An 18,588-nucleotide genomic window follows, 5' to 3' on the forward strand; every position below is an offset into this window, starting at 1 on the left:
ACGGGGCACAGAGCCATAGTAGTAACTATATAACCATATGGGACATCCCATAGGAATGCTATTTGAGGGGAGGGAGACACAACCCATAGGGCACCCCCTGACTTGAGGACCTATACTGCTGCCTGCAGCACACTGCGCCCAAAGGCGATATCCTCATGCCTTCTTACATCCACCTGATAAAACTTTGTGAATGTATGTACTGAAAACCAAGTTACAGCCTTACAGATTTGAGCCATGGAGGCCTGGTGACGCACTGCCCAAGAAGCACTAACGGCTCTGGTAGAGTGCGCTCTGACTTGAAAAGGTGAAATCTTACCCCTTAAATCATAAGCCTGAATTATAACTTGCCGAATCCACTTAGCGACAGTGGATTTCGACGCTGCCTGTCCTTTCCTAGGATCTTCCAGCAACACAAACAAGACATCAGTCTTCCAGATCTGAGCAGTCGTCTTTAAATAGACCTTGACAGCTCTCACCACATCAAGATAATGTAGTGACTTCTCTTCCCTGGAACATGGTTTTGGAAAAAATTATGGCAGGACAATATCTTGGTTCAGGTGAAAACTTGAGACCACTTTTGGCAGAAAACCTGGACGAGGGCGCAACACCACTCCGTCCTCGTGAAAAATCAAGTATGGCTCTTTACAAGAAAGAGCAGCCAATTACGAAACCCTCCTTGCTGAGGATATAGCAACCAATAACACTAACTTCCTTGTTAGAAGGACTAAGAGAGTATGCTGTATTGGTTCAAATGGCTGTTTTTGTAACACTGACAAAACTAAGTTCAAGTCCCAAGGGTTCAAAGGTGATTTAACTGGCGGATTAAGCCGCATCACCCCTTGCATAAAAACCCGGACCAAAGAATGTGAAGCAAGCGGTCTTTGAAATAAGACCGATAAAGCTGAGACTTGGCCCTTGATAGTACTCAAGGCCAGCTTCATTTCTACCCCTATTTCCATCCAGCGTCCAACTGCCTGGCAACCAGCGCGACACAACGTGCGACTTGGCCACACCCCTTCACCACCGGGACTTGCTATAAACATCATGGCGCCCCCGCGACGAGCGGGCGCGCCAGAGGCAAGCCCGTCTGTGCCCGTCTGGGCCGGTCTGGACGGGGCAGATGGGCCACAAACCTCTGGATACAGTACAGGACAACTTTCTGCCAGGGAAATGAGTACCGCGCACTGTTTAATCCACTCGAGGTTGTTGCTTATTTCACTTAATAATCAACATACTGCAATTTTAAGAGACATTCAACTTAACTGCATCGAAAATAAAATCTGGTGCCCCCAGGAACATAAAAAAAAAGGGACAAACAGCCGAAAAGTACATCGGCGAAGTCATCTACCTTTGAGACTTTAAGGGCCGCCTTCACTAATGCCTGCTCAGCCACTAAGCATTGTTTGGAAATTTTTGACATGCTAGAGTCAGAGAAATTTCACATTTTAGGAATCACAGAGACTTGCTTTGATGTGAATTATAAGTCAGTTTTAGAAGAATTACTTCCCCGAATTTTTAAGATTTTAGTTAAAAATAGAGAACACAAGAGGGGAGGGGGGGGTTTGTGTGATTCATGATGACTGTTTGGATTGCACTGAGCTAAAAACACCTGAGTTTAGTTCATTTGAACACCTAGTGATCAGGTGTAAAGTAAGTGACTCTTCTTCATTTGTATTAGGCACTGTCCATCGTCCCCCTGGTCCAGCAGGTACTTTCCATGCTGACTTATCTGAACTAATGATGTCCCTGTGTCTACAATCGGATTGTGTCGTGCTCCAGGGAGACACGAATATGTGGCTGGAGGATGACACAAGCTGTGATTCCCAGGATCTCATAGATGACCTAGATGGCCTCCACTTTACCCTGGCATCCACCATGATCACACACATAAAGGGCCATATGCTAGATGCCCTTTTTACTCATGGCATGGAAGCTTTTAATGTTATAGCACATGAGGTGGGATGGTCAGACCATAGTCTGATCACCTTTAACCTCTTGGATTTTGCACCAATAAAAATCCCCAAAGGAAATTGTATGACAAAATCGGCTCCATTTCGGAAGCCTTTCGAAAAGACTTTAAAACATGCTACGACTACCATCAGGGACAGCCACTCCTAGTAAATGAACAGAGAGAAATCGGAATTCTGGCTTTAGAAACCGAGACTGAAAGGCTGGAAAGATCCCTAGATGAATTTGAGTTAAGAATCAAGGCAAGTCTAGACATCCTGGCCCCACTGACAACAGTAAATAGGCGCCCAAGACTTTCTAAGTCAAGCCCGTGGTGAGGGGGCGTGTCCGGACGTTGAACAGGGAGGACGTGTGATAACTGTGCTCCGTCCAGGGTACTTGGATCCATAGCCATCCTTGCCCTTTCTCACCCCATCAAGCTCCATTTCAATCTCAGGAGCATCTGGACACCCTCAGCTGCAGCCTCCGAGGAGTTTCTGATCCTTCTGGCTACTTTACGCGGTCTTGGGCCTACAGCCAAGTCCGAGCCTCGGAGAGATTGCTGCCATTTTGGGGCCTACTAAACACCCGGAGCCCACCGCTCCTCGTTACCCCGGACTGGAGGCCACGGAAAAGCTCTGACATAGCACCCTGGCTGTAAAATCATCCGCACCCGCAGTCCCATTGCTCCAGCGGCAACTCACCTGGAGATTTCATCTCTGAAACATCGACCTCCGGAGGCCTGACGCCATCTTGCGGCCTACCGCTCCGGCCTGCTCTACCTCTTGGAAGCGGTGAGTACCTGGTCACTTCACCACCTATCCCTCAGCCGGCTCCCCCTTCAGTGCTGGGACATTCTCATATAGCCGGAGCCCCGAATCTGGGCCCATACGAAGCTGCTCGAGGCCTTCCCGTAACGGTACTCACCCGGCCGGCCACTACCGCCAGGAAAGTCCGCGGCTCCGGCCATCTTGGTACTCGGCGGCCATCTTGGTACTCCAAGTACTCCCTATCTCCATCTGTGCCACCACACTCTCTATACAGCTCCTGTTCCTCTAGACTTTGCTCAAATTAAATCTCCTGGCTCTGCAGCTGAGGTGATCCTGCTATTATCCGCATCTTATCTTCACGAGAATCTTTACAAATAGTAACAGTATTTTGATGTATGTATGGCACTAGCGAATGTAAGAGGTGCCCCACACAGCTACCGGCCTTATAGTTCCAGTTATGCCTGCCAAATCAACTAAATCCCGTTCTGCACCGGGTAAAAGATCTGGTAAGAGGTCATTATTCCAGTTTCCGTAGGCTCTATTCAGCAATATTTGGCCAACGCACGTGGCGACAAGGCCCGAACCTCGAGACCAAGCGCCTCTCCCTCATCTCACGCTGCCTCCGTGAGGGAGAGCTCTCTGGCCTCCTCATAGTGCTCGAATCTCATGGACGATCCTGGATCCCCTGCTGGCTCCGAAATGACTACGCTGATGAGCGGTCTTAAAAAAGAACTCGCAGGTATGTTTCATAGCTTGGAAAAGTCCATTAAAAAAGAAATAACTGCGGTTAGAACTGACATGTCACACATCTTGGTAAGAGTGGAGGAAACAGAGCAACGGCAGGATACACAAGCCCTAGCCATTAAAGAACTGCAAGACACTGTTACCCAGCTAGCATTCGCTCATCGGGCCTCCCTATACAAACTCGAAGACCTCGAGAACCGCAACCGCATAAATAATATATGTGTCAGAGGTCTGCCTGAGGCTACTGGAGATAGTGATCTCGAACCATCAATACGTGGCATTTTCAACACCATTATGGGTAACCCTGTCACTGAACCACTCCGCTTTGACCATGTACACCATGCCCTGAGACCCACAATGCTAATTCTGACCAGCCCAGAGACGTCATCTGTCGCTTGCATTACTTCGAGGATAAAAATGCCATTATGACGAAGATGCAGGGCTTGCCTAACATAGACTTTGACGGGGCAATCATCACCATATTCCCAGACCTCTCCAAAGATACTTTAGACCGCCGTAGAGCTCTAAAGCCGCTCCTTGATCACCTACGTTCAGACGGGATCACATATAGATGGGGCTTCCCAGCCTGCCTGATTGCCACAAAAAATGGCTGTTCCCATACACTAAGGTTTCCATAGGAACTTACAACCTTCTTGCAGGATCTTAATCTTCCATCCTTGAAACTCCCAGGCTGGCAGGACTCAATTCCCAAATTTTCGAACCTAGCAATTTAGAGAAAAACCCCTTCAAAGAGAGGATGCACCTCTCTTCCAGGATTTTCCCCAAAGCATGGTTGAATTGTGCATTTTTTCATCCAACCCCATTCTACCAGTGTAGATGTTCAATCACCTAGAGTTTACTGGCACCAAGTCAGGTTTCGGCTACAATTTTTTGCACATTTGCCTGACTATACTTGGCCGACGTTGACCTGACACTGGTTTGACCACTGATCTCGTTTTTTTTTTTTTTTCTTATGTTCTTCTGTTGTCGCACCAGTTTGGTCTAAAACATGTGTTGCCTTGTAGGAACTTTATTGTTTAAATTGATCTTGTTCCTGCCTACATAACCTTCTTATTTAACTGGAACTAATTATTCACTTATAGTTATAAGTTATTTGTTTTTCACAGGCCGAGTGCTGTCGGGGCACGCTTCTTTTATTGCCCTTCCCCTACAGCATAACCCTGTCCCATCCTCCTTCTGGGGTTAGAGAGTGCGTGCAACCTTAAAGTTGTCTTATTCAATCCCTGCCCAGGGTTTTGGATGGCTGCTCGCTCTCTCTTTCCCCAATGGGACCACTGCAGATTTCTGCGTGTTATTCATGTGTTTCCCACAAGTTCTTTAATTCATGTATATGATTTTTCTATATGTTCATTCTCTCCTTCTTTTCTTTTTTTCCCTCTCTACTCAACCCTCCCCTCCCCCTGTTGGCATGCATGGAAGTATAGGCTGAAGGATCCCGCTTTGATATAACAATGGCTACGTTAAAGATCATATCGTACAATGTTAGGGGTCTTAATGTCGCAGCTAAGAGGCACCAAACATTCCCTGAACTAAAACAAGCCGCATGCTCCATTGTTTTTCTTCAAGAAACGCATTTAACCCACACAACTCCAGTTAAATTGACCTCACCCCACTTTCCACAATGATACTACAGCTTATCTGACACCAACAAAGCTAAGGGAGTGACCATTGGGTTTAGCAGAAGTGTATCCTTTCGCTTATCTGATATGCTAGCTGATGATTCCGGTCGCTTTCTTTTCCACAGGGGCTTCATAGGCAATACCCAATGTACCCTAGCAAATGTATATTGCCTAAACCAAAATCAGCCTACCTTTTTTTCACAAATCCTAACCAAATTGTCACATTTTGCCAAAGGTCTTACTATTTTAGCAGGAGACATTAACATGTCTCTAGACCCAACAATAGACACGTCCCAAGGGCGCTCTAATATTTCTTTTAAATGCCTGAAATTTGTCAAAAAGAGACTCCTGGACCTCCAGTTAATGGATGTCTGGCGCCTCCTCCATCCCAAGGTGAAGGATTTCTCACATTTCTCCACAACACACCAATCATATTCTAGAATAGACAATATATTCCTAGATCACTTTCATCTCCCCCTCTTACAGTCTACTCGCATAGGCACCGCAACTATCTCGGACCATGCACCTGTGTCAATGATGTTGACCATGCCTTCCCTAGCACGTCGCACTAATAACTGGAAACTTAATGATTCCCTTCTTACTAACAAAGCAGAGGTCTCCATGCTGGCCTCCTATTTATCACAATATTTCAAGGAAAACAAACCCTCTGACACCTCTCCCTCCATTGTTTGGGAAGCTCATAAGGCTACTATTAGAGGCCACTTCATCGAGCTTGGTGCCAGAAAGAAAAGGGAGCATGGTCAACAAATTAAACAGGTCCTACAACAAATAGCTGATCTTGACAAGCAACATAAACTCTCTCTCCATATTGAGCATCTCCAATCCCTCACACTTAAACGAGAGAAATTAAAATCTCTTCTCAATTTAGACACTAAGAGAAAATTCCAACGCATATCACAGAAATTTTACGAGTGGGGGAACACTGGCTAGGTCATTAGAAGCTAAACAAACGCAGTCATTTATTTCCAAAATTAAACTTTCATCAGGAGAGCTTGCCCATGCAACTCCAGGCATTGCTAAGGCCTTCAGGGAGTTCTACAATGTCAATGTGGACCTTTACAATGTCAAAAATGACTTATCCTCTCTACCTCAGAAAGAGAGACAAAGACGCATGCTCTCCTACCTGAAAGAAGCTAACTTACCTAAATTGCCCGTGTCTATTCTTAAAGAACTGGAAGAAGATTTCTCAGTCGAGGAATTTCAGGCTGCTTTGAAATCTTCCCCATCCGGTAAAGCACCCGGACCTGATGGGTTCACTATTTTATACTACAAAACATTCAGTGACATTCTGCTCCCCCGCCTCACAGCTTATGCAAACTCAGTCTCTCATTCCTCAGGCTTACGTCCAGAATCCCTCTCCACTCACATTACTGTCATCCCTAAACCCGATAAAGACCCTACCCTCTGTAACAGTTTTAGGCCAATCTCACTAATAAATACTGATATTAAATTATTTGCCAAAGTAATGGCAAATCGCCTGCTCCCCCTATTGCCTAGTTGGATCTCCGCAGACCAATCAGGTTTCATTCCCAATAGAGAAGCAAAAGATAACTCCCTTAGAGCGATTTCCCTAATCCAATATGTTCAAAGGAGTGAACAGCCCACCCTACTCCTCTCCACTGATGCTGAAAAAGCTTTTGATAGGGTGGACTGGGACTATCTTAAGATGACGTTGCAACACTTTGGATTGGGACCTAAGATGTACCACCGTATTTCATCCCTCTATTCTAACCCCACAGCACAAATTAGAATCAATGGGACACTGAGTGACCCTTTCGTCCTACATAATGGTACTAGGCAGGGATGTCCCCTGTCCCCCCTCCTCTTTGCCATTACCTTAGAATCCTTCCTAGCAACAATTAGGAACAATGTTAATATTCAAGGCATACAAGTAAGAAAAAGCTCCCACAAATACGTAGCCTATGCTGACGACATACTATTTTTTATTCAGCAGCCACGCATCTCAATACCTAACTTAATGTTAGCATTTTCCACCTTTCAATCAATCTCCAACTTCAAAATAAATCTAAATCGGAAATTTTAAACATTAATTTCTCCCAGTCCGAGGCGACTTCCCTGAAGCCCCTCTTTCCCTTTAAATGGGAACCAAAACACATGAAATACCTAGGGATTTATCTCACTTCTAATCCCCACTCTCTTTTCCGGCATAATTACATCCCTTTGCTAAACAGGATTAGGGAGGACTTACGAAAATGGTCCAGCCTATCACACACTTGGTTAGGAAAAGTAAATATCATTAAAATGAATATACTACCCCGCATCCTCTTTCTCTTTCAAATGCTCCCACTGGGAGTTCCTGTGGGGTTCTTTACTATTTTGCAAACCATGATCTCCCGCTTTATTTGGAGGAACAGTCATCCCAGGATATCTAGGGAGCTATTTTTTCGCTCCAAGTGTTCTGGGGGACTGGCACTTCCTAATTTTAAGGCATATTATCAAGTTGTTGTACTGTCCAGAATAGCCGACTGGAAATACGCTTTTAATTCGAAATTGTGGGTACAACTTGAATATCTTTTGAGTGGCGCTGATCTCTCGATAGTCCCCTGGATACCCCGTTCCTGCAGGAATCTTGACCGAACCACCTCAGCACTCACCATATCCTCATTGGATATATGGGATGCCCTGCATAAAAAATTCTCATAGGGTCTCATATGACTCTCCTTTAACGCCTCTCCTTAATCATAAATATTTTTTACCAGGTTTATTAGATCCCAGTTTTAAATCATGGAGACCGGAAGAACCTCTCCTATTACATCATGTTCTCCGTGGCAACACACTTAAACCACTACATATGATCCTTGATCCTAAACCCGCCACGTTTCTTGATAAATGGAGATATCATCAACTGCAATGCTTCTTGAGTTCTCTCCCTCACCCATTTAGAGGTCTACAAGATTTAAATAGCGTAGAAGAAATATTTCATCCAAAAGACCCCCCTTTACATGGTATTTCTCTATTTTATAAAGCTCTTATTGCTCTTCAAAATCCCGCCTTTCCACCTTTCCTGGCAAAATGGGAAATAGATCTGGGCTCCCCCCTCCCAGACAACCATAAGGATAAGGTCCTACAATTAGTTCACACCTGTTCCCTCGCTTCTAAAATGGCAGAGGTCAACTATAAATTACTCACCAGGTGGCACTACACCCCAGTTAGACTACACCAAATGTTCCCTGCCAGTTCCCCAATGTGCTGGAGGAACTGTGGGAACAAAGCCACTCATGCACGTCTTGTAGTTTTGCCCACTCATTCGCCCCTTTTGGACTGCCATTTGCAATCTGATCCTACAGATTTCTGATGTCAATTTACCCATGGATCCATGGACTATCCTTTTCCATGCCACTAAAGCCCCCATAGGTTCATATAAACGTTCACTCATCCCTCACCTATTGAACACCGCCAAAGCTTTAAAACCTACCTTATGGGGCCAAACAACAATTCCGTCTATAAAAGTCTGGCTACAGAAGGTAGATGAAGTTCATCTCATGGAGAATATTACCCACAACATTAAAGGGACTTCCAAAAAACATTTGTTAACTTGGGCTCCTTGGGTAAAATTTCAGTCCACCCCCTCATATAAGGATATTATAATGCAAACCCCATAAGTCTATCAATTACACATTGCCATCTAAATTCCAATAACTCAATATTTTTCAACATTTTGACATGCATGCCAACAACCCCCTCCCTCCCCCTTCCCATTTTATCCCCTCTTATCCACTATCCCTTTTTCCTTCCTTTATTCTCTTTCCTATCATCTAGTTTTACGTATTTCATCCTCTCTATTTTATCTCTCTCTTCTAACTAAAGCAATGTTTCTCTTTTTGTTTTTGTATTTTGATTCAAATGCTCGCATAGAAAGAAGCCTCTTTCTACCTAATCATTACATGCGTTTACACTTTCCCTCTTGTATCTACAGAGGTAGTTATTGTATTCCTGGCTTCATGACACTCATTGTAAATTTGTGAGCATTGAAACTTATGCTGCTTTCTCACCAAGATTGTGTCTAGTTTGTGATATAAGTATATATTTTCTCTATTTTTCTTTAATAAAAATTTATTAAACTAAAAAAAAGTCAAGCCCTTGGTACGCCCCTAGTCTCAAGTTACTTAAGAATAAAAGACGAATATTGGAAAGAAAGTGGCTTAAATCAAAACTTCCCCGGGACAAAATGGCGTATCGGGTCTATTGTCGAGGCTACACAAAGGCTGTAAAATGCCATAAAAGATCCTATTATAACGATCAAATAATGCAAGCCTCGAACAAGCCTCAGGAATTATTCACATTGGTTAGGGACATATTTGAACCGAAAAAATTTTATTCTAAGATTATCCCATCTATGGAATTAAGCTCTGCTCTTCAATCTTCCTTTGGGGAAAAAATTTTAAAAATCTTGCCTGATGACTTTGACCCTCCGGCACTAATAAGAGCTCCTCTAGCTTTTAGCTCATTTGCATCCACTTCAATGGCAGAGATATCCAATATTATGTCCAAGCTTAAACCATCAAGCTCTGTGAATGACATCTGTCCCGCATGGTTTATGAAGAAAAATGCAGATACATTGGCCCCAGAAATTACAAGAATAGTGAATCTATATTTAAAAATAGGGGCCGTTCCAACACGACTGAAGCATGCCATTGTCTCCCCCTTGTTGAAGAAGAGCTCACTCGACCCTTCTCTGCTCACTAATTTCAGACCTATATCTCATCTTCCCTTTCTGGTGAAGATCCTGCTCCATGACTCCCAGTCAGGATTTAGGCCGGGACGGGGCACTGAACTGTCCGCACTCGATATATGCAAATGCCTGTTAAGGGTAAAGGATGCGGGGGGTCGGCAGCCTTGGTGCTACTCGACCATCAAATCCTGGGAGACCGCATGGAATACCTTTTTGGATGTAGTGGCACTATCTTCCGTTGGATCAACTCCTTTCTCACAGATAGGACCCATCAAGTGCGGATGAACGCTTGCAGCTCGCCAATGGAACCACTTCTCTATGGAGTCCCCTCAGGGCTCGGCATTGTCACCCCTGCTATTCAACTGCTATATGCACCCACTCGCTGGCATTATTGCTACACACAAATTAGCATGCCAGATCTATGCAGATGACACGCAGATCCTGGCTGACGCTGACAATGGGCCAAATATGCACATACAACTGAGAAATGGCCTCCTTCACATACAAAAATGGATGGCCGACAACAAGCTAGGCCTTAATGAAGTAAAGACTGAGGTGATGCTGGTGGGTCCTCAATCAACCACCAATTTTCTCTTGGCCTGGCCCACTTCATTCTGCCCCATCCCAACGCCGGCAAAACAGGTCAGGAACCTAGGTATCATCTTTCATCCCTGCCTGTCATTTATACCTCACGCAAATCTCTGTATCAAAAACTCCAACTTCTATATACAGAGACTCCGGAAAATTACACGAAAACCGGCTAACTCTTGTACAGGGCCTTGTGCATTCCCGGTTGGATTGCTCTAACATCTTTGTTCTTGGACTTCCATTGAATTGGCAAAAAAAGTTGCAAGCAATTCAGAATCAAGCTGCTAGCCTGGTCTCCGGATGCGCCAGAACAGACCACATCTCTCCCGTGCTGGAAAAACTACACTGGCTTCCTATCGCCAAGCGAGTACTATTCAAGGCAATGAGCTATATGTATAGGGCACACCGGAAACTGGGCCCAATTTATTTGTCTGAATGGGCCCCTCATCATCTACCGTCAAGACCACTCCGATCGGCCAACTTATTTCTCACAGAACCAACAATCAGCAGACTAAAATTTACTGGTAACAGACGCCTGGGTACAAAGGGCAATGAGCTGTGGAACTCCCTTCCAGCGTCTCTAAGGTCTTTACCCTCCCTCCTGAGTTTCAGGAAGGGTTTAAAAACCTTCCTCTTTATCCAGGCCTACGGATAATCTGATGAAGAATAGAAATCATACAAAAACATGGATTTTGTATACTCTTTTTTCCTCCCCCATCTGGAGGGTTAGTCCCCCCCACCCACCCCCCGGTTCTTCTTCTCTGTTTTTACTCTACCTCTTTCATATTGGGCACCCTAGGCTCCTTTTTTAACGTTCTTTTGGAAATCTCACTTGATTTTAGGGTCTTTGTGCACCTAGACGCGCTCCTAACGGAGCGCATTCGGCGCAGTACAAATCCCATATCAAATCAAATCAAAACCCCAAACCTTGCTCTTCTGTGGGGATTTGTATGATCACCCCCTGAGCCAATAATCGGTCTAGTGCCCGAAACAGAGACTGCCTGAAACAGAGACTGCCTTTTCCACGGATCTTTGGGAACGTTTGACCTCAGAAAACGAGACGGTGGAAACTCCCGAAATTCTAGTTTGTACCCTAGAGACACCATGGAGATGACTCATCTGTCCTGAATTTCCTCTTGCCAGACTTCTGGGAACTGCAGAAGTCTTCCCCCCACCCTGGCGGGCGGGGGTGCCCCTTCATAATGAGGCTTTAGAATTCTGCTTTGCAGGTTTCCGGCCCCAGGACTTGCGCCTGGGCCTGACCCGGAGACTTTCCTCTATATTCTGACAGCGGAGGCCGTCGCCACTGCCTAGAGGCGGATGCCCCTGGCGCAGGAGAAAGAGTCCGCTTAAATGAAGGGTGTTTGTTCCTTCTCTTAACTTGGCAAAAGAGTACTTTTCCCATTTGAAATCTTTTGGATGTATTTGTCCAAATCATCCCCAAATAGCCGATCCCCATGAAAAGGAAAACCAGTCAGGAGCTTTTTGCATGGTGCTTCGGCTGACCAATTTTTTATCCACAGGATCCTACGCATGTGTGTTAGCACAAGCTCAAGGCGGGACGCCTGGTGAATTGAATCTTTAATGGCGTCTATGGCAAAACATAACGGTAGTTCGGCCAAATCCCGGGCTTGCTGTACAGGAACCTCTTTAAGGGCCTGTCTAAACTGGTCCTTTAGGGAATGACAAATGCCTATTGCAGCGACTGCAGGCTGAGTAACTGCACCTGCCAAAGAATTAACAGGAATTCCAACCTTTTATCTGTTGGATCCTTAAGCATTTGTGCATTGTCTACTGGACAAGTTAGACTTTTATTCACACTGGAAATCACAGCGTCAACTGCTGGTACATTCCATCTTTTGGTGAATTACTCCTCCATGGGATAGAGAACTGAGAATCTCTTTGGATGGAGAAAATGCTAATCCGGGTGATCCCATTCAGCATAAATAAGCTGTTCTAATTATGCATGGGCGGGAAACGCATGCAAAGGCTGTGAGGTTTCTAAGGAACCCGAAGAAGAAACAGAAATTTCAGCAGACTCCATTAAGGGTAGCTTGAAAGTGGAACACGAACCATCTCCGTAAGAGATTGCACCAGCAACTTCTCAGATTGCGAGGCTTAAAAAGGTTCATCCACCGTTGTTTCCTTTGCAGAGGAGTAATCGGTTTGTCTTTCTTCCTGATCGCCAGAGGGTAACCCCTCATCCTCTACCCACTGTTCTCTTAGTAAAGGGTCTAAGGTGGGGGAGGAGGATCCTATCCTTTTGGATAGAGGATGCGATTAAAGCCGCTAATCTTCCCTCTAGGCCCAGCAGGGCGGAGGAAAAGGCATCTTCAGTCACGTTTAGAGGGGCTGAGATGTGAGAAGCAGCTGCACCACCAATTGATTCCAATAACTCACCCTGGCTTGCCACATCTGGTATTTCAGGAGAGGATGACAGTGTGGAGGCACGACTGGAGTTCCCAGTGCCTGGGGGTGAAATCGTTGGTACATTTTTTGAGGTTTTGTGGTGTCTTTTTTGGGAGCCATAGTGCTAAGCACAAAAGCAGAGGTAGTAAATGCACTACTTGCTGAGCAATAGTCTAGCATACAATGCCACTAATAAAGTTCAGCTTGGTGCGGAGTAAAATGAATTTCCTGTACTGGAAATGCCTATATGCATTGTCTTACGTGCCCCCAGCGCTCCTGTGTCCTGTGTGTCAGACATCCATGTTCTGCAGCTCCTAACTGAGAAGTGTCTGTTTTCTCTCTGCTCGGCGTCCCCAGCGCCTGCTCTGTGTGCTCCTCTTGGACGCTACGTCCCGCACACAGTGCCGTGCCTAAGCCAAGCCCCCTCTGCTCATTAACCCCCCCCCTCTTGTTTAAACTACCAATAGTCCCTGTGGACGGCATTCGGGTCTGCCAGTGCAGACCCAGCGAGAGGGGAGGGAAAGGGAAGGCTGTGGAGGCGGGGAATTTAAACTTGACGTTTATGGGCTTCTGTGGGGACAAAAAAATATCAAGGGGGAGGGGGGGGGTGGAGTACAAACTACTGTTGTACCTCCCAGCCCCTTAGTTCAAAGCTGACTGAGAAGCAACGTACCAGTTATGTGCATTTACTCCCTCTAGTGGAGGCTTTAGGGCATGACAACATTTTACTCATGGAAGAAAAAACCATAGGTGGACTTTTTACAGTTCCTAGGCTTCTTCCCTTACTTTATCCTCGCCGCAGGATACTGCTGAAGACAGACAGATCCAAACTTCACCCATCACGGCAGGCTGTGTTAGCAAACCTTCAAGGACCAGGTCCCTTTTTATCGGGGTTCCACTCCCTTGGACCTGTATTAGCAGCCCGCCAGGAAAAACTTTAGGTAATGTAAGCATGACGAAAAGCCCTGGGTCCCGGGGTCCAGCCCTGCAAGGAGAGGCGTTACAGGCAAAACCTCGTTCTTCATATACGAGGCCCGGGTACCATTTACCTTGGCCTCAGTGGCACTTTGGGTGGATCCGGTCTGTGGAGGCTGTTTATATCCAGCAATGATCCCTCCAGCGGAGCTCTTCACTCGTGACCAACACCTTAGACACTGGCGAAAAAACTGAGGTACTCCTGGTAGGAGGAGGGGTTATATAGGGTGTGACCTTCCTGTATTGGGTATACCAGTGTCCATCACCTGAAGGTGCCTATATACCCATATAGTTACTACTATGGCTCTGTGTCCCGTGATGTACAATAAAGAAAACAAGTTTTAATAAGTTGATGTCTGGGAACTCACAGGATCCCTTTTGAGGCACATTGAAGTGAAGGCAAGAGTGCCCTGTAAAAGGAATTCTGTGGGGTCCCCAAAAGTCAGCTTGTGATGCCTGTTGCTTTTTGTGAGAAAAAGGACAAGATTACCAGTATATTGAGGTATGCATGTGAAGATCCTTATTTTCTATGATTGCATGGTGACACCATCACCCATATTCACTTCAGCACACTGCAACAACTGTGGGCAAGCATGCAAGGTGTGTGACAGATGCAATATAACTTCTCAGGTGTTCTAACCCCTCATCACTCTTACCTAAGCAAAAGAAAAATATTGGGTTTAGATGCACATCAATAAAATATTCACATTTAGCTTGTGAGTGTAAATGCCAGGAAATATAAGTAATATAAAAAGAGACTTACTGGTATGTAATATAACACTAAAAAATGTGTACTTTCTGGGAAAGAATAAGACCAGCAAAGATTTTTTATTAATAAATGATGTGTGTAAGGGCTAGTTTACACTTGCTTCAAAACATGGCTTCGGACAGGCTTTGTTAAAGCTCTGTGAACGCCAGTCAAAGCTCACGTCAATAAATAAAATGGTTAGTTTACAATCCTGTTCACACCTGCTTTTGCTTGGTGCTTCTATGAGGCTTCGGTGGGGGTTTAAGCGAGCTTTGCCATAGACCTCTATCGAGACTTTGAAGATGCTTTGAAACACCACTGAAGCTACATGGGGTATAATTTTTGAAGTGAAGACAAAGCAAAGCAAAGCAGGTGTAAACAGGACTGTAAGCTAACCATTTTATTTAGTGACAGGAGCTTTGACTAGCGTTCAGAGAGCTTTAACAAAGCCTGTCCGAAGCCTTGTTGAAGCCGAAGCAAGTGTAAATGAGCCCTAAAAGGAAGCACTGTATTATACTTAGCAGTTCTTTAACTGGGAAAATGTAATGACTTACAACAGATTTACCAAAGATTGTTGCTAGCTCTTCAGATGAAACAAGGTCTCTCAGCAAGAAGGGGCAGTCTTTGCCAACTGTTACATACACCTACAAAGTAAAATAAACAGTTTAAACACTTTAGGAGGAAAACAGAACTTCCTTTTTACAATAATTAAAGTACCCTTAAAGGATAAGTTCACCCGTACACCCGTAACATATTGCCACTCCTGCTGCCCACCGATCTGAGCCCTTTCTGACAGTAGGCGGGGGATCTTCTCCCCATACCAGCTGTCATTATTTGAAAACAGTGTGACTGTGAAGGGTGCATCATTCATTCACACAGTTCCGTGAATGAATGAGCTACCAGTACCTTTGCGGCTGTCAGCTTGTTGTAATTGTCAATGAACTACCAGGGCGCTGTTGAGCGCTCTGGTAATTTATTGATTTTTCCTGTCTTTGTGAAACTGCCTGCCTGTATGATGTACAGGCAGACTGCTTACACTGATAGTCTGTCCTACATGGCACCCACCATGTGCTAATCGCGTGTGATGCAACGTAGATGTAACGTAGCATAGCCTCTTTGGTCCCCCATCCCTCAATTAAAGGGGTTGTAAACCTTAGTGTTTTTTCACCTTAATGCATCCTATGCATTAAGGTGAAAAAACACCTGGCAGTGACCGGCCCCCCAGCCCCTCCGTTTTACTTACCTGAGCCCTGGAACTTGACCCGGCGGAGTCGCAGTCTCTCTGCCCGGGGTTCTCGGCTCTTGATTGGATAGATTGATAGCAGCGCAGCCATTGGCTCTCATTGCTGTCAATCAAATCAGCTATGGCCGCCGAATGCTGGACTCGGGAGCGTGCCCGCAAGGTAACTCCCTCGGGAAATCGCTTCTCCTAGGGGGTTATCTGATGTGGGGAGGAGACGCGAGAGCCACCGGGGGACCCCAGAAGAGGATGTGTGGGGCCACTCTGTGCAAAACGAGCTGCACAGTGGAGGTAAGTATGATATGTTTGTTATTTAAACAAAAAAATTAACCCTTCCAATCACTTTAACACTGATAAGGATTGTAATAGGCACAGAGAAGCCATCCCAATTGCATTGTCTGTAGTGCCATGGTCCCATCGGACATAAAGTGAAAGGAAGGTGCACACCTTTGACCAAGTGGTTTATACCTCCCCCTCAGTTTATTGCAAGAGCATGAAGATTTTAGTTGGGACCCCTATACATCCAGTGGGCCCTAGGCTTTTGCCAAGGTTGCTTTTGAGAAAGATAAAAACTACCCAGCGCATGACAGTGATGGATCTGCAGACTAATCACAAATAGATATTCTAGTCCTTAATGTAGATATATGATGTCCATGACAACTGTGGTGCAGATAAACGTTCAGGTGCCAGCCATCCCCAGAGCGTATCCCGGGACTCTGTGAGAAATTGAAAAGGAGGAAGGGAGGGTGGCGCACATAAGTGTAGTAATTAAAATGAGGTTTATTGATAATGCAGTTACAAGATAGTGGAATTCATACGCATGTCTGTAGTAAAAACGTCCTCCTCGAGGTGTGCCTTGTATCCGGATTTCCCCGGCAGGTGGTGTTGAAAGGCTAAGCTGGAGCACTGGAATCAACCAGGAAGTGCAGGGAATCCAAGCTGCCTGGTGTGGACCGCACAAAAGGGAAATGACGTCACCCGGTGGGCGGGCTTCGATATTCAGTCGTTCCTTCCTTTGAGGCCCGCCCACCGGGTGACGTCATTTCCCTTTGTGCGGTCCACGCCAGGCAGCTTGGATTCCCTGCACTTCACAGTTGATTCCAGTGCTCCAGCTCAGCCTTTCAACACCACCTGGACACCGGGGAAATCCGGATACAAGGCACACCTCGAGGAGGACGTTTTTACTACTGATATGCTTACGAATTTCATCTTGTAAGTGCATTATCATTGTGCAATAAACCTTGTTTTAATTACTACACTTTGGTGCGCCTCCCTCCCTTCCTCCTTGCCAGGGTTGCTTTGTAGCTGATCCAGCCCTAGTGGAGGTGACATAATTACTATATATTATATAGTATATTATACAGTGCTGTAGAACAGTGGAGACCTGGATAACTCTTTGGCTTGTCAGATTCTTGGTTTAATCCCCACACTTTCTACACACAATTTGAATGTATTCTCCCCTTGTCTGAATCAGATTGTTTTCTAGTAGGAGGAGAAGGTAATCCTCATAAGAAATCCATGGTGGGCATGGCTCAGCATGTGAGAAACATTTCTAATATAAGTGAGAACACAGTATGTTTCCGTCACTACTGGCATCACCCCTAAGCCTACAATGTTGTATACCAGGACACATTCAGCTGTAAATGAAAAGTATGCATAGTGCCAGATATCTAAAAATTCTATATACTGTAGGTGCAAAAATGTTTCTCACCATGTTTGTTAATGTTCAGAATACCTCCTTACTTACATCTCCAAGGGCACGCTCTAAACAAGATGTCATCTTCATCAACAATAGGGAGATCTTTGTTCCATCCATGCTTTTTAGTACAGTAGGCACACTGAGAAACAACTGAGAACAATATATTTTCATATGATAAATGTATAATATCAGCCAGGAATAGAAATAAAACAAAGTAACAGTGATTTTATTTTTCATGACTGGGGAAGAAATAGAAGCTCTGTCAGGTTTTATATTATTATCACAAGCAGCTTGCCAATCCTTAGATGTGGTGGCTGCATTTGTTTTCTTTTTAAGGTTTTTTTTTCCCCATTATTTTCACCTGGTGGTCTGGCCAGTAACACCTGTATTGGGGTGTCTGCCTTCTGGATGAAGTAGTAAAGCAGACACCTTTGGACAGCCACATTGTCACTCTGGCGGGAGCGGAGTGTTAAACTAGCAGATTTAGATAAACTTGGCTAACATATTTAAGCTGAACTCTAGCTAAAGTTGGGTATACACTAGTAGATTTGCGAATGAACGTTCATACGAAAATTTATACAAACATTTGAACGAAAATTCTTATTCTCTACATTCGACAACTTGACAAACGTCATTCGAAAATAATTCAAATTCTTGTTTGCCTTTAAAGTGAAAATTAAAGCGTTTTTTTTTACCCCAACACTTCATATTCCTGATATGTGCATGCTGTACCATGTACTTGTATGAGAAAGTATCCTGTTTTCTTTGTATTGCTTCCTTTGTGTGAAATCCCTGGTGTTCCTGTTAGTCCCCTTGCTTTCCTAATAAAAACTGACCACACTATGCAGGAGAGCACAGCGTGGTCAGTTCTCTAGCTATGCTGGGAAATCAGCCTGCTCTCCTCCAATGATCAGACTTGTCCTGACAGGCCCCCGCTGCACAGCCATTCACTGAGAAGCTCAGTATGCTGCTGCTTCTCCTCCCTCCAGCTCGTATGCAGCTGAGAACAGAGGGAATGTGATCACTTATAAAAAAGGGAAAAAAGTATTTATAATGTTTTTTTTGTTTAATTTATCTATACAAAAATGTTTTGCCTTTCATTTCTATTTTAAAC

At 44.9% G+C, this 18,588-nt stretch overlaps 1 protein-coding gene across 7 annotated transcripts in view; it reads right to left on the minus strand.

Annotated features, from left to right (window-relative positions):
* The window catches only part of ERMARD (ER membrane associated RNA degradation), a 169,240-nt gene that overhangs the window by 101,053 nt on the left and 49,599 nt on the right, over window positions 1-18,588 (minus strand). For all 7 annotated transcript variants that reach the window (XM_073627881.1, XM_073627876.1, XM_073627877.1 and 4 more), the window contains 2 exons: window positions 17,523-17,624; window positions 15,090-15,179 (listed from right to left, as the gene is read on the minus strand). In XM_073627881.1, the coding sequence (XP_073483982.1) occupies window positions 15,090-15,179; window positions 17,523-17,624 (192 nt within the window). The remainder of the gene's footprint in view (window positions 1-15,089; window positions 15,180-17,522; window positions 17,625-18,588) is intronic.

The sequence above is a fragment of the Aquarana catesbeiana genome, linkage group LG04 (genome assembly GCF_042186555.1).
Source record: "Aquarana catesbeiana isolate 2022-GZ linkage group LG04, ASM4218655v1, whole genome shotgun sequence".
Taxonomy (NCBI): domain Eukaryota; kingdom Metazoa; phylum Chordata; class Amphibia; order Anura; family Ranidae; genus Aquarana; species Aquarana catesbeiana.